This window comes from Corvus kubaryi, unplaced genomic scaffold (assembly GCF_017639235.1).
Source record: "Corvus kubaryi isolate FWS band 111438036 unplaced genomic scaffold, C.kubaryi_AGA036_p1.0 split3-131, whole genome shotgun sequence".
Taxonomy (NCBI): domain Eukaryota; kingdom Metazoa; phylum Chordata; class Aves; order Passeriformes; family Corvidae; genus Corvus; species Corvus kubaryi.
Window position 1 is genome coordinate 349283 of NW_024582083.1, and position 16946 is coordinate 366228.

General features: G+C 37.2%; 1 protein-coding gene across 6 annotated transcripts in view; it reads right to left on the reverse strand.

The window, feature by feature from the left end:
- MARCHF1 (membrane associated ring-CH-type finger 1) overlaps nt 1–16946 on the reverse strand; it is a 154171-nt gene that overhangs the window by 125384 nt on the left and 11841 nt on the right. The window contains exons 1-2 of one of the 6 annotated variants that reach the window (XM_042014847.1): nt 5650–5832; nt 5182–5390 (exon numbers count right to left, since the gene is read on the reverse strand). The exons of 2 other annotated variants lie outside the window; for them this stretch is intronic. In XM_042014847.1, coding sequence (XP_041870781.1) covers nt 5182–5280 — 99 coding nt within the window. In that variant the 5' untranslated portion in view covers nt 5281–5390; nt 5650–5832. Of the gene's footprint in view, nt 1–5181; nt 5391–5649; nt 5833–16946 lie in introns of those variants that run through there. 3 more of the 6 variants (XM_042014850.1, XM_042014848.1, XM_042014846.1) reach the window with 3 other exon arrangements.

Consider the following 16946-nt stretch of genomic DNA (forward strand, 5'->3'; position numbering starts at 1 on the left):
TTAAAGGTTGTAAGGCAATAAAACAACAACAACATGCAAAGCCTTTACCTTTTTGCCTCAATTACAGACATGTTTCAAGTATCAAGTATCTCTGTATGTATTTCACAACTGCCATGAAAATCATTTAATAAAAATGTATAAGGGCTTTCTTTGTAGCACATAAAGAAGTGTATGTCCTTAAAAATATTTCATCTATCATTACATCTATTTAAAATTAAGTAAGTAACAAGTGAGATAACATAGATAAATGTAAAACAATTAATTCCTATCAAAACATTTAGCGACTGCTTCCTCCTTTAAAAAACATGTCAATACTTCCTAAACTACTTACAAGCCTTAAGGTAAACATTAGCAGTTACTCCAGTCTGGTGCTTAAAATAAATGTTAGAAGCTACTCAAAAGTGGCATTCAGAAGGCCCCTTAGGTTTCAGTCTCAATTCTGACTCAAAGATCTCCTCACAAAAAAAATGCATGCTCTACACAGCAAATGAGCATACATAATTTCAGGCAACACATTCTTGGGGGTTTTTTTCTCTTTAAGGTACAAACTATACAGAAAAACCATCAAGTTCAAATTCAATTTACTATACTCCTTCATAAATGCCAAGTATTTCCCAGGTAACATTTAAAGCCTCCAAAGTTACAGGTCTCATTCTGTCTTTCTACTTTTAGAAGGCAGAACATGAAAACACTGGTGAAGAACAAAGAGGTCCAAAGTTTCCTTCACAGCGCAGAACTGCGCAGGGTGCAGAACTAAATTTCATGCCAAAGTACAATACACAGTGGAGTGAGGATTCCTCCTTGCATCTTATTACATTCTGTGAAGTTCTGTGAAGGAAACTAATAGTCATCATCACTCCTGCCAGAACAATAAAAGAAATTAAGACCAGAGAAACACAGTAGGCATAAGAAAAAAAACATTTACCAGTTATAAGCAAAGAATCAAACCTAAAAATAAAGCAACAATAACATGTCTATGTTGTTACTTCTTAACTACAGAATATCAAATTTTGTAACATCTTTAGGATATTGGGTTTGGTTTTGGGTGGGGCAACAGCAAGACTCATCACTGTAACAAGTAACATATGAATGTGTCCGAAAAACCATATTACAAAGACTATTTTGTTGGGTTTTTTTTCTTTTAATCAAAGTCTTGCAAGGTAACCAAGTCAAGATTGACTGATATCTGCCACTGCGTTCTTTACTAAGGTATCTTCTACTCCGAGTTTTTACACTCAGATAACATGTAAATTTTCCAGTACCATGTACTGAAATCTGGTTAAGCTGAAAAGGTGTAGTATCTACACATTTAGTTTGGCATCAAGGAACATCTTCTCTGCCATATCATGACAATTTTTGGCTTTTACAAACTTACTCCTACCACTCTAACTATACAACATTCAAGTCTGGCTTTCCACAGTAGTCATGGCAGTTTATTCAATGACCCTTGGTTAGTGTTAGATAGTATTTTTGCTGACCTTCACTCACTTGCCCTGTCCAATTTTCTCACTGTATGAAATTTTCTTTCTGTACTTAACATGCTTTAGAGTAATAATTCATGCCCACACAGACACAAGACAATGCAAACTGAGGCTACTTTATGAACTTCACAGTGTATGTTCACAACTAAATAATAAAATTATGAGCCAGAGCAGGCATTTCATTAACCATGTTCCTCAGGAATCTTATACATTTCTTGCACCTTTTTTATTAGAGTAGAGAAAATCAACGAGAAGTTCAAGGTAACTGTTGAAATATTATACACATATAAAATGGGGGTCATATATTAACACGATGCTGTTCTCAAGGCACTGAAGCCTATTCAAAAAACTTAATAAATTTGGAGTCCTGATGACATAATTTGATCTTTAGGTTACTGACTTAATTCACTTTGAACAACAGTTCTATTAGTAAACTCTTCTGAAAACAGACACCCAAGGGTTTTTCTCTGTCACAGAAACCCAATTCCACACTTCACTATAAATTTGTGATATTTCTCAAATATTGAAGAAAGCTGAATTAACTACTTAATAGTTAATAAAAAAAGCCCACATCATGTTGAGAATGCACTTTATACTTTGGTCTTCTGCAACAAACTTTTCCAACCACATTACTAAAAGAGTAAGAAAGACAGCTTGTACACTTAAACGTTTGGGGCAAAATTAGTAGCATTAATGACTGTTAAGCTAAAATCAGTGAAACAAACTAGCAGAAGATTATACCTGTGTATCAAAATGTAGTGTACAGCTGCTGCAACAGGTTATTCAACACCTAAGCATCTTCATTGCTTCATTATGGAAAAAACCCACCTCATCTTTAGGCTATATTCAAAGAGGCTCTATAGTTAAATTTGATGGAAATTCCATTGTTAGCTACAACTTCCGCTAATTATTGAGGCAAATCACTGAAAATTTGCAGGAATAGACTTGCACTAAAGTTTTTACTCCCACACAGGACACTGCATAGAAAGATTACCTGTAAACACTCCCTGCAGCCATTGTTACTACAACTCTACTCCTAATATTGGTCAGAAGTCCACTACGGGCACTTGTGGCTCCTAAGTGCTACTGCACTTAATATTCTTAATGACAGATCAGTGTTTGGCAATCATCTACAAGTGTGCATAGACACATATTAAAACCTTCAGTAAAGCATGTGTACAAGCATCTAAAAATCACAGAAAAGCATTATAGAATGAGTTGCATCATTGAGAACCTTGGTTGTATGTGACTAAGTCAGGCAGATTTATTAATTCACCATGAACTTGGAAACAGTTCACTGCATCGAGCTCTGCAATTAGACAGAAGATGAACTCTTCTTCATAAATTTTAATGCTGTTGTATGGACATTGCATAACATTCTTTAGCAATAACAGGATTTGGCGTTCAATCCTAACAATTGTTATCCTAGCAACTGGAAGACCTTTCAGAGATTTCCTTTTTTCATGTGTTCCTGAACCTGAACCAGCTTGATGCTCTCAGCTAGAAGCCCATTTAACTACTTTATTTAGCTTTCACCTAAAAAAGGTTGCTAATGGAAAGGCAGAGGAAGCAGGTACTTGCAGAAATAATATCAGAATAGCAAGAACCCAGAAGATCCTCACCAGCAAAGATACAAACACTGAGTACCATCTAGGAAGTTTCCCTTTGTGAAAACCAAACTGCAGGATTTGCAGGGGTAGACCACAATCTACATAAGCCTGAGCAACCTCTGTCTAGACAATAAAAAGGCTGGTTCACTACTCCCAAATTACATCCACAAAACACACCTGAACATCATCATAATTTACATAAGTAGACATTATGGGAAAAACAATCTTTACTTCTAGGGCTACTATCTCCATCAATAGCAACAGGGAGTTTTTACACTGTATAAATTCCAGCCATAAGCCTTATAGGATGAGTAGAAATTCGATCAGAATGATTAGGCTCTGACCAGCAGAGAGCAGTTTGGCAAATACATTTCACTGAGTACCATGTACTTTGAAGTTTTGTTGGGAGTTTTATAAGGTTGGTGTTTGGTACTTTTTATACGAAGTTTAGAAGAGAACTTTAATGAACTTAGTTATCCGTGTCATTTTGCTCTTTTCTGATATATAACTTCCACAACATTCAAGAAGAAACTGTTTTCTGAGACACTGGAGTCTTGCTGAAATGACACAACCCAGCCCTCATAGGAAAAAAAAAAACAAACAGAAAAGTGCATTAGATGATTCTCACAATTCAGAATCTCCACACTTCCCCCACCCCTCTAAATTAACTCTCACATTTATCTGACTCCTGGGTGAACATTACATGTATTCTTCAGTTAACTCTAATGATCAAGTTAAAAAACAGAATGCCAGAGAAAAATTTAAGCCAGGTAACATATTTCTGCTTTTCACACCTTGAGCCCTAACAAAGAATAGTCTTCACCTGAATCTTCAACCAATTAATGGAAGAATAAAACCAAACCAAAATTTTCCATTTCAGGACACAATCCCAAAATATTATGAACTCTCATGACTCTGCTACCAGTTAACAACTGGAGACTACTTCCAGGGAAGGACTCTACTTATACCAAAGTGCTCAAACAAAAAACAGAATACTCAAATAATAATCATAGCCAAATATTGAGCAAAAATATTATCTTACATTTAAAAATAAAAAAACCCCCAAAAATACTTTTCCACAGTCACACAGACCTGTTACAAATATCAACCATCTGTTGAACTTAACAATTTCCGGAAAACTATGTCACACAATCCACAAGAAGAAAGACTTCTTTCAGGGATGAAGTTTGTCACAGTCTCTCAGACAATACTTAAAAGACATCATATTTGTTTTCCTGATAATTCCTTGGTTTCCATACAGCAAGAGGAAAAGAAAAGCACAGAGACAAGAAACTTGTCTGTAAAAAGCAGATGTCTGTGTTACATACATTTACTGCTATATCTATCAACAGATGACTTATATTTTGGGTTTGGAAGGGATGCTTTTTATTTTTGGTTTTGCACAATACATGTTTAATCTATACATACAAAAGAGATTTCTGCATCTAAAAATACCATTAAAATTGCACAGATTTTTTTTTTTGTACTAACCATTAATGTAATCTGAACCTACAGGTTCTTCTTAACTGGGAGACAACAGGATAGAGTATTTACTGATGAAACAACACTTTTGTATGTTTATTAATCAAAGAAAGTCAGTCAAGAGATAAAAAATGAAACACTGATGCCTTTTAAATGGTAAAAAGACTAAGGTATAGAGCTCATGCCTATAGTACATGCACATTAGAAAGACAGGCTTTAGTACATTATTTTTGTTGGTTTTAAAAAAAGACAGGGATTTTACTCCAACTACTTTTTCATCCAACCTATTATAAAGAAACTGCTACTTGACAGCTTATAAGGAACAATGACTGCCAGTACTAGCAGGCTGCACTCATTTAAATGAAAATGTTAAAACCCCCTAACGCAATTCGTAACTTCCCGCATTTATTTATTTTACTTTTGAAGCAGGGTCCTTGTCTCTGTAAAGCTGAGGTGCTGCTGTCACAGCATCCCCTGCAGTGTGCTACAGCTGCACCCCTGAGCCCTCTGCAACGCTCCAGCAACGCCGCATCCTGCTCCGCAGCCAGACCCACTGCCTACCAAAGGCACCCTCACCCTGTCGTAGCAAATTGAAACCTTCCTCTTACCTCGACTTCCTTGCTCTTCTCTTTGTTTGTGCCCACTGAACTTCTCCCATTGCTGGCAGTCTCCCGCGCTGGAACTACAGAAATCTGCTGGAGTGGCATTTTTACAGAGCTGCAGGCTGCCAGTACCTGTTTGGATGCCTTATATCTTCACTCCCCCCGAGTAGCCCACCTGTATAATTGTTCATATCCTCTCTTTGCCAAGCTCAGCTCTAAATAAAAAGGGGAAAATATTATTTGAGAAACGGTGTAGCCAGGGTCTTCCATGAAAAGAAAAAAAAAAAAAATCAACAAAGCAGAGCAAATTGCAAACACAAGCAAGACACAGCAAACAAAGAAGTAAGGCACAACAATCCAGGGAGTTTCACATGCTTAGAGTGATGAGTTGCTGCAAGTCTGTGTCCCTGGAGCACCCCGTCATACCACTATCCCCCAAGAGCACTGTGGGAGACAATTCAATTTCTGTGTTACCTAATAAGTGTCATGGAAACCAAGGAAACCCAGGTCTCACAGGCCCTTATTAGCAATCGCTTCCCGCTAACGGCACAGGCTCCCCCATTTGCAGCAGCTGCCACTTCTGCTTTTGTTTCCCATCCGATTCCACAGGAGTCCACTAAGCACCTCCAGACACTGCCTCGTGCTCGCTAGGTACAGCAGCAGAAGGCTGAAAAGCTTAGTGTCCTATTTTGGAGCCAAAATCTCCTCCTTTAAAAGCACAGGATAGCTTGCTGTGTCCTTCATGCGTCTACAATAATCTGCTTAGGTCAAAGGATCTGCCTTGAAGTGAGGAGTATCGGTGAGCAAATGAGGTGTAAAAAGGAAGACAAGACTGGGAGGGATTGCAAATGTGCCTTTCTGGGGTTGATAGTAAAAACTTAACCCTTTGCTGCGCTCGTCTCTTCCCGAGACTTCACCAGAAGCCAGCTCAGCAGGACGAGCCAGAGGCAGACACACACATGCCTTTATAATAGTCACACACACTCTGAGAATGTCACTTATGTGAGCTTCTCCCTCCCAGCAGCTTCAGTGCCCGCAGTTAAGGTGAAGCAAAACACTCAGGAAAACTCAGCATTTCCCCTCCCCTTAAAATTCAAAACAATAGAAGAAAGTCCCAGGTGCTGTATTACAAAAATGAATACGAAGAAAGGAAATTTTTATACTTCTCTAAAAAATTTATTATTCTTGATAAGTATTGGGAGTGCCAGCAAAACTAATCTTGATTAAAAATAGTAATGAAATTATTAGATCAGAAGTCAAATTCTTAGCACCGTATAAATAATACAGGAATGAAAGAAAAAAAAAATCCCACACCAAGCACCAACAACATTTTAATATGCTGTCAATTAAAGAAAAAAAAATATTACCCAAGCCCTGAAATATATCATCTTTATTTCCAGCTGTACAGAGTGGAACTTAGAATTCTGACAAGAAATAATAGCATTATAAAGAGCCTGGATTCTCTTACAAAGCCAGTGGGGAGGATTTAAAATACTGTTGATTCACTACTCCGCTACTTTAGTTACTATTTCTCAGTCTGAGTTAATAGAGCTTACAAGGGACTGGCCTGAGATAAATTGGCATCTGGTTCAGGTTGCCATCCCGGTTTTACATCACTGATTTAAATTAAGGTATATTGACAGGCTATAATAGAAGAGTTTATAAATGCATTAACAAAGAAACTATCTGTGCTAGGAGTTTAGAGATGCTGCAAGACACACGTGTATATGTGCACATTTTTATATTTATATATTTATAACACATTGTACATATACATAGTCATGGAATAGATTTACGAAGAATAAAATTAAGTCTATTGGCATTTACACAGTTCCTTTTACACATTTTTAGTTATATTTAAAATGCTTATTCCATTTTTAATTTCTAATATTCCAAAATCAGTTTGAATGTAAGTTTAAATAACTTCCAATGTACACAGGGAAATTTTCCTGAATTTTGAATACAAACAGAGAAAAAAAGACAAGTTCCAGCTCTACCAAGACAGTGGTAAATCAAAAAATTATTCCAGAAGTATTCAAAGACAAGAAATGTCATATACCAGGCTGGTAAAGGTTAACTGTTAATCTTAAACTCGACTATAATGTAAAGGAAATTCCTTTTCAATTTAATAGAAAGTTTTAAAGCTACAGAAAAGCTCTTTTCCTTCCTCTGAGGCACAACCAGATTAAGAATTCCTAAACCTGACTCTGCTTTGTCATGATAATCACTCACCTCTTTGCAAAAAATATTGATAGAAAAGTAGAGGGTTTGTGGTATTAAAATGGAACCTTCCTGTAAATCTGCTTTCATGTCTAGTTAAGCTTAAAAAAGTCAACCTGCCTTTTGATATTGCGCCAATAACTCTGCTTTTGAAATCATATGAACTTAAGATTTAAGTCAGAGATTTCTGGGTTAACCAGCAATCTCTTAAATCCTATCTCTATGTCTGTTTTAGCTAGAATAAAGACCTTACAGGGTGTGATGTGCTTAGCTCTTTTTAAAATGATGCGTGGCCCCTTTTTTCCCCTAAAGTGAACCTATAACATTAATACGTATGTAACAAAAAGCCCTTGCTCCAAACAAGGGCTATATTTTAACATTAGGTAGTTCCATGCTTGCATTCTGCTTAACTATTTCACTAATTACATTTCTTCACCATGTGGAGACTTCAAATTAACGTGCAATTGCCTTCCCTGTACATATGCGGAACATGGCTCTTCTCAGCCTAAGTGCTAAAACAAGTGGCAAAACAATCAAGCCTCATACTGCTATACCTAGAAATATAGAGAACACCACTGCTCCATGGTAAGGAAGCTGTTAGAAAATACAGGACATATCCAGATGCACACTAAACAAGTCAGTAGCAGAGGTGTGGCTGGGATCATTCTTCATTAAACTTTAGTTTACATTTCTGTCTTTGCTTTTTCAAGTTTACATGATAGAATTATAAAACATAAAACTTTTGCATAGGCATTAGTACACCTGTGATCTCACACCAGCAGTGCAACATCAGAGCACATCTTAATGAAGCAACAAAATTATTGATCTCAATTTACAATGTATTTTTAGCTCCCAGAGTCCCAAAGCTGTAAACAAAGTGATTTTACGTACATACACACAACCCATTTTCTTTGTTAGAAAATGTATCTACTTCCACTCATCCTCCATGGTGAACAGACTGTGGTGTTCCATTCAAAGAACGCTAATTTTGGCAAACGTACCACTGAAAGAGTTGTAATTTCAGGGCAATGCCTCACCTGAAGGACAGCGTGACAGCTGCTCAGTGAAGTATGAAGCTGCTGTGCCAAGCAGCATGATAGCAGTCTCGGGAGGGTAACAATAACAAAAGAGAACTGGTCACCTGGAGCAGGTGAAAATGACATTGGCAGAGAAGAGAGCTATGTTTTGGGCGTGCATTAGTAATTGATTTACATTAATATCATTCACAGTTCTTGAAGCAAGTAACTACAGAAAAGAGAAGTACCACCCCTTCCTCCTCTCACTTATTACTTGAAACTCTACTAATCCCAACTCGGATAAGCCAAGGAACTCAACTCTATTTTCAGTCACCCAACACATTCCCCTCAGTACAGACTTTATGAACAGTGCCAATCAGATCTTGGTGATCATGAAGGAAACTAAGACAAAAGGAATTATTTCCTGGTGTCTCACAATGTAGGTCTGCTCCTGAGCTGTGGACTACTCTGTGTGCTTCTGCTCTTGCGTGCAACACATGAAATATTTTCATCTATTCCCTTCACACATGGCTCCAAGTGTCCTCTCTGACACTCAGGACACATACATTACCTGCACAAAACATCCCTGGCAGCACTTCCATAAGAATCTGACAGCAGAATGGGATCAGAATTATAACCCTATATACACACACTACATTTTTAGTTTAATTTAATAAGGAGCACATTATCTGCTCACCATACTCATTTACACGAGACTACTACTTTGAATAATGAAGAGGATCTGATCAGCTACGGTTAGTGGTTCAACCATGGTGATGCAAGTGTCAATGAGAGAATGAAAGACAGTAATACAACTTTTTTGTAACACAACTGCAAGGAAACAATGTACTAGTGTACTGCCAGTTCACTGGCAGCTTATATATAATAGCTCTGCTTATATATAATAGCTCTGCCATCACTTACAGAAAATTTTTTACAAGACCCTTGAATTGGAAAAAACCATAATAATAAGTATACCTGCATAAATAACACTATCAGAAACAGGTAATTCTAGGTCTTTTTTACTTACATAAAATCATCTTTAGATAAGAGGTATTGCAGCTATTATAGGATCTTTCAGCCAAAACTATGAAGTTAAAGAAAAAATCATTGTGGACATAAAATACTTACAACTTGGTTTTTGAACTCCACATTATTTGTCAAAAAAACCACATTTTCTACGAATACACAATATACAAAAAGTACAGACTTATAGCCTATAGTCCTGAGTTTAAGGAATGACTTTCACTTCCCTCAAAAACTAAACAGAAGAGTTACAAACACTGTACATGCTATGCTCCCTTTACTACCTTACAGGGATTTTTTCTCTTGTAATCACAACTTAGGTACAGAGACAAAAGCCTGAACTCTACAGCAGCTGTGGAAGCAGATGGATACTAGTGCTAGATAATGATCAACTGGGATGAGTACAGTCATTTTAGCAGAAGCTTCTAAAACCTAAATTAAAAGTGCAACTAGCAGTAGTCTAATGCAGAACAAACAGGACTGTTGTAAACCAATCCCTTGGGCTTCCACAGCATCCTGAAGTTGACACCAGAACCAAATGAAGTTTTTGGATAAATGAAAAATTCCTTTAGATCTTCTCCCAACCTTTAAGCCTACAGAAGCACAAAGTTAGTAATGGAATTAGGGTAAATATGAAAGATATCTTTAGCCAAACACAAATATTCCAAAGCAGCGTATTCCAGATGGGAATGGGAAAACCTGTTGTTCTCTGCTATGTGAATGAGTAGGTCCTAAATACTATTTTGCACTGTGGGCTGGCTTCAAATGGAGGAGCATCAGGAATGCAAGTTTTCAGCAGAACTCATGTTCAAGTAAGTCCTCAGCAGAATCAAAATTCAAAACTTATTTTAAAAACTTGAATAGAATTTGCATTCTTCACAAATAAGAATGAATGGCTGTGAGATACCATATTAGAAGTTGCTTTTTAAATGCCACATGGAGCTCTTATAGACTTGAATGCAGCCATCACATTACTAGATCCTCGGGGAGGATTTGGCAGCTTTTTGCCTTGCCTCCTTCAGTTTTGCAGTTGACTGAAGTGCTGAGAAGTACCACATAATGTAATATGGTACATTAGAGCAATAGAGGTGTATTAAAGGTATTAAGGAAGCAATCAACTCAAAATTTCAAACTAACGTCTTTGGATATTTTTCTATGTTGCCATTCACTGAATATTGTACACTATTACACATCATTTCATCAACAGCATTACTAAGCATGGGTAATCTGCTCTTCCACTGAGACTAACAGAAGTGACTGCAAACACAGAGGAATCTATTTGCCACTTGCATATTCTGAACAGATATATTACCTAAGTAGAACATCTTGTACCATTCCATGACCTTGGATTTTCAGATGTTCTAGAAATGTTCTAAGTCAAAAAGAAAGTTAAAAATCAAAATGTAATAGCTGAGATGGAATTAAAATATGACTGGTACCTCAAAAAAAAGTTTACCTAGCCTAACCTTAGATTGATGAAAGTGAGATATGGAAAGACAGAATGGTGATAAATTGGATAAAATGTTGCCCCCAGCTATTAAAAACAATTATCTTCATTATCTCCTAGATAAGAGAACTAAAACCAACTGATTTTCACTGCTGAACACAAAGACCATCATGGATGCCTCCAGTGTGGTGTTTGCACTAAGTTTACCTTATCTAAATTAAACCAAGCATACTATTCACTCATCACACTACAGTGTCCCCATGAAATACGGAACAAGGGAAGACTTGCAAAGTTATACAAACTGCCAGTAACTTGAACAGCTCATTTAGAATTTAGAATTTTTGTTCAAATGTAACTAAAACTTATAAAAACCATCAGAAAAAGTCAATTACTAACTTTTTGGCAGAATGGGCAGACTATGTACTTAACCGATTTATACTAAAAAAGAACTGAAATTATGCTGTTAAAGGGTCCACTGAAGAAATTATTTATACTACGGAAACACTCAGCTACTCACTACACAGACAGGACTCCCACTGTCTTTATTCTAATTTGCAGTACCCAACTTGTGTGTATGCCCACAAGTACTAAGAGGTCCTATTACCTCTGTAGTTCAGGTGTGATGAACATCTACCTTCATGATGAACACTAACCTCTCAAGCACTCCTCTGCTTACAAATGTTGCTGGCCTTTGGCAACGTAAAGGCAGTATCATTTCATAACATTACCCTATAAAATTATGTTCCTGCATTTGTAGTTGATGCCATGCTGTCTAGCTGCTTATTTCCACCAGCACACAAAATTGAAATGGTGTTGTCCATGTGCCTCTTCAGAGTAAGAGGTAACTAAAGACATTGCCACACAAAGTATTATTTCCCACTTCTAAATGACATACATGAAAAAGTTATCTAAACAGCTCTCTAACATAAGGTGGTTGACAGTCTTTATGATAGAAGCATCAAAATTTAGCAAGCAGTGGAATCCACCTGCTTAGTTTTGGTTTAAATGCTCCAAAACCGAATCCATTAATCTTGAAGAGTTCCAGTGTTTGGTAAGAAGGGACTCAAGTTCTTGGCCAACTTTCAAAGCTGTCACTCAACACAGGAGGACCAGGGCATAATGCTGGAAGACTTGGACAATCTTCTAAGATGAGAGCATGAGAAACAGAATGAAGTTCAATAGTACAAGAAACCCAGTTATGGCACTGGTAGAACAGGAAAAAGAAATTCAGTAGCAGCCAGGAGTACAGACTGATTTAAGGATCAGTCGGGATCAACGTATTCCTTTATGAAAGGATGACTGGAAAATGCTAGTTACCATCAGCTGAAAAAATGTAAGTATAGTCCCAGGGCGCACCAAGTAAGTTATTTCCAATTCTTCTTAGTCCTGAACAAAGTACACCAGTACTTTCCTCAAATACTAGACTTTTTATTTTTCATAGACTGATCACTAACATCAAAGAGATTCTGGACTTGAACACAGTAGGAAACTGTTCTAAAAAACCTGCATAAAAGAAAATTATTTGCTAACCTACCCGCTTCTGTTACTAGCCATATATAATTAAATTGGAAGACCTAGATTGTTTATTTTTAATGCACATATTCAGGTGCACAATATTATGCTATGAACCATGCTTTCAATTGTTATTTGACAAAGAAAACAGACAGATGAACAATTTGTGATCAAAAAATAACAGGTCAATTTGTGTGAATATTGAAAGTCTATAGACTTTCAATTTAGAGGTTTTTCATGCTTGCTAAGCATTATTTGTTTTGTGAATCTCAGCTGCTAGAATCTTTAAGGAACATGAAAAAATGCAAGACATTAAACATGCAAATGAATATTCATTTAAACCACTTTTTAAAAGGTATTTCTTCTCAACTTCCTACAGGTGTCTATTGTTGATTATACTCTATTTTCCCCTTTATTTCACATGGCTATCTGATCGTCTTATAAAACACTGCTATTTCCCTCCTAATCTCATCTGCTGTGACCCCTTTCTCCTTCTCCAAGAAAAAATTCATCTTTGCCTAAATATTCATATTCCAAAAACTATAATTTCTCTAATTTTTGAATATTTTATTCTGTAATCTGCTTATTGACAATACCTTAATAAAAAAAAAAATTCTGTAACCTGCTTATTGACAATATCTTAATAAAAAAAAAATCTTCTATATTGAACAAATTTTTAATCTTATGTCCAATTTGCACGTTGTTTGGCTTCAAAGCTTCCACTGCTTCTGAGAGAAGATGGCTCAGTGCCAGTATGATAAGGATGCCATTAAATTATAACAGCATAGAATTAGAAAGTATCTGTAGGAATTAACATTACAGAGGTGGAGAATTCATTTTAAATTTGCTGGTGGTTTTGACACACAAATTCCCCTGGCTTCTTAATTTTAAGAAGACTATAAAAAGTGTGATTATGCTTCTCTTTAATGCTGTGAAATACTTTAAATGAATTCTGATACCAAGATTCATTTTAACTCATATTGTAGTTCATCTACAGGATTAAACCACTTTAAAAACATGGATTTCACATTCTTAATAATTTTCTTTACAGAATCACAGAATGGGTCAGGTTGGAAGGGACCACAGGGGGTTATATCGTCCAACCTCCCTGCTCAAGCAGAGTCATCAACATGTGTCCAGACAGTCCTTAAGTATCTCCAGTGAGGGAGACTCTATACCTTCTCTGGGCAACCTGTTCCAGTGCCCAGTCACCCACACAGTAAAGAAGTCCTTCCTCATGTTCAGGTGGAATTTCCTGGGCATCGGTTTCTTCCTGTTGCCTCTTGCCTGTTGCTTGGCACCACCAAGCAGAGCCTGGTCTATCCTCTTGGCACCCTCCTTCAGATACTGATGGACATTGATGAGTTCCCCTCTCAGTTGTCTCTTTTTGAGGCTGAACAGGCACAGCTCCCTCAGCCTTTCCTCATAGGAGAGATGTGCCAGTCCCTTCATCATCTTTGTTGATTTATCTCTGGTGAATCCATGCTGACTGCTCCTGACCACCTCCTTGTCCTCCACGTGGGTAGAGATGGCCTCCAGAATAAGTCGTTCCATCACAACATCAGAGCCTGAGGTGAGGCTGACTGGCCAGTAGTTCCTTGGGGTGATATTTGTTTTCTTCCAGTCCTCAGGCCCATCTCCTTATCACCAAGACCTTTCAAAGACAATCATGAGCAGTCTAGCTATGCTGTCCAGTTCTCTAAGCACTCATGGATGCATACCATCAGGGCCCATGGACTTGTGGATGTCAAGTCTTCACCACTAGGTGTTCTCTAACCCAATTCCCCTTGACTGAAGGAAAATCTTTCTTACAATATTGCTTTATCCTGGTCACCTGAGTCGACAATTCCTGAGGCCTGGTCTTGCCAGTGAAGACCCATGCAAAGGCGGCATTCAGTAACTCAGCCTTCTCTGTGTCCTTTGTTACCAGGGTCCCCCCTCCATGTAGTAACAGGCCCACATTATTTTTCCTTTTATTACTGATGTATTTGAAGAAGTCCTTTTCACTTTCCCTGACATCCTTGGCCAGAATTAATTTCAGATGGGCCTTGACCTTCCTTGTCTAATTTCTACTTTGACAACCTCTCTATATTCGCTTAAGTGGCCTGACCCTGTTTCCATCACTTGTGTGTTTCCTGCTTCTGTTTGAGTAATGACAGGAGTTATTTATCCACACAGATCTCTTGCCGCCTTTGCCCAGTTTCTTGCTCATTGGGATGCATCCTTCTTGAGCCTGGAGGAAGCGATTCTTGACTATCAACCAAGTCTGTTGGACCCTTCTTCCCTGCAAGGCCTGTTCCCATGGGGTTCTTCCTAGAATATCCCTTAAGAGGCCAAAATTTTCTCTCCTGAAGCCCATGTTTGTAATCTTACTTGCTGCCCTACTTCCTCCTTGCTGATACTGAACGCCATTTACAATTTCACAGTGAATGTCCGAATATTTTGGTTTAATATCCAAATATTTCTTAGGTTTAAGAATAAGCACTCTTGTAAGTGGGTGCCAGTGCTAAATTACTGCCATCCACCTACTGTGTGATTTTGACTTAGAAGGAAGTAATTCGGCTTTATTTGCTTACTTTGTTACCCAGTAGCTCTTTATTTATTTTGCTAACGAATTGAACCTCCTGTGAATTTAAATGCTTTTGTTTCATTCTGTAAGGAAATTATTGATGTTTTTCAATTAAAGTATAAGCCCAGAAGGAACTGATGCCTGACTGATACCTGGGGTCAGCAGCCTTGTTCGCTTGAGTAAACAGCTATGAAGGAAGGAACAGAACCTCAATGTAAATGAGCCACCAGAGGGAGCTCATCCAGCCTGCTGAGTATAATAGAAGTATATTGACATTGGCAAAAGTTAATTAAACACTTTTACAGGGGTCACTGACTGAGTTCAAAACAAAGCACATTCCCTGGCTGAAACTCTACATGCCTGAGAAGCTAATGAAGTCAGAAAAAGTTATTTCTTTAACAAACATGGAATGTATTTCTGATTAAATAAAGATAATTAAGTTTAGAAATGTGTGATACAGCATTCTTCTAAACAAACAGAAGACTTTCCTTTGTCCCTCTTTATTTTCTCCAGAAAACAAGAATTTCAAAATGTTATTAAACTACTAGACAAAAAAAATATGGGATTAACTTCGTAATTTAATCTTAAAATTGTGAAAGTGTACCAAAAGCAGAGTCACATAACTAGTACAAAGATATTAATTTCTAATCAAATACAGTTTTGTATTATGATGGTTACCTAATTCTGTAATTAGTTATTACACTTAGGTGGACATTGCTACACTAACTTTGAGTTTATTATCACAATACAGCTTTCTCATTTTAAATTGTAGCAGACCCAGGTTCAGAAAACAAATCCCTCGAGTTCCTGCTCTGAAGGATCCAATGGTTACTTTCAAACCTGTGAACATTTTTTGAAAAGCAATATTGAAATAAAAATTATTCAGGTTTCTGCATGTTGCTAATTGATCAGGGAATCAAGAGTCTCCAGGAAGTTACTTTGTCTCTTGCTTTCCATGGAGCTTAGCATCTAACAGTGGTAATTCAGCAGGGAGGCATGCAGGAGAAGAAAGACAGTAAAATTATTTCCTAAAGGAAAAGCACCCACCAACATAAACTCCCAGGCTTATCATTGCAACTCTCCCTATGTATTTCTGAAGATTATGGGTTTTAAATATTCCTTCCAAATTAACACACCTCTTCCACAGATTTAATTATATATTTCTTTGTGTTACCCCATTACCAGCTTTCTAAACATTGCAAGATTGATTTGATCATACTTTTATCTTACCTCTGCCTGCATGCTTTGCTTTGGAAGATAAGATTAAATATAATGTGCTATTTCATTTAACTCTTCTTTCAGGCTTCAATAAAAAACTGAATTCTCACCAATACCAATACCAGTACTTTTTGGCGTTAACTCCTGTGCAATGTGAGGATACTCTGAAAAGCACTTGTTCTGTAATCACACTCCTACTTAAGCACTGGAAGAAAATCCAACGTAAGAAGATCCAATACTGTAACTAGTATTAAGTTCCACTAAGCACTTCAGAGTGCCCACCTCCTCCACACAGCTATTTCACCTTTGGTGAGCATGATTTTTCATCATTTGCCCATAGCAATCAAAAACAATCAGGACAAAAGTTACAATTGCTCTCCAGTACACTTTCTGAAGTCATCTTTTCCAGGAATATTTTCAGACACAAGTAAGTTTTTTCTTGTTTTTCTCACTGAAAACCTGCACTTTTTAAAAGAGTCCGAAGAGGTTATTAAGAGCCTAAATTAACAAAGGGTCGGATTTGTCAATCTCCTGGTTAAAAACAGCTAATAAATTAATCTTCAGGATTGAAATAAGGTTCACTTCTCACTCCCCTTATGCTATAAAGATACCCAGTTTCTTCACATCACATACTGATTAAAAGTTTATTTTGTACTGTTGAGTATCTTACCATGTTACCAATTATCACACACTTTTTCATAGTGCAACAGTTTAAGACTCACTAGGAGCAACTTCCAAACACCAGCAACAGTTCACATCCCAT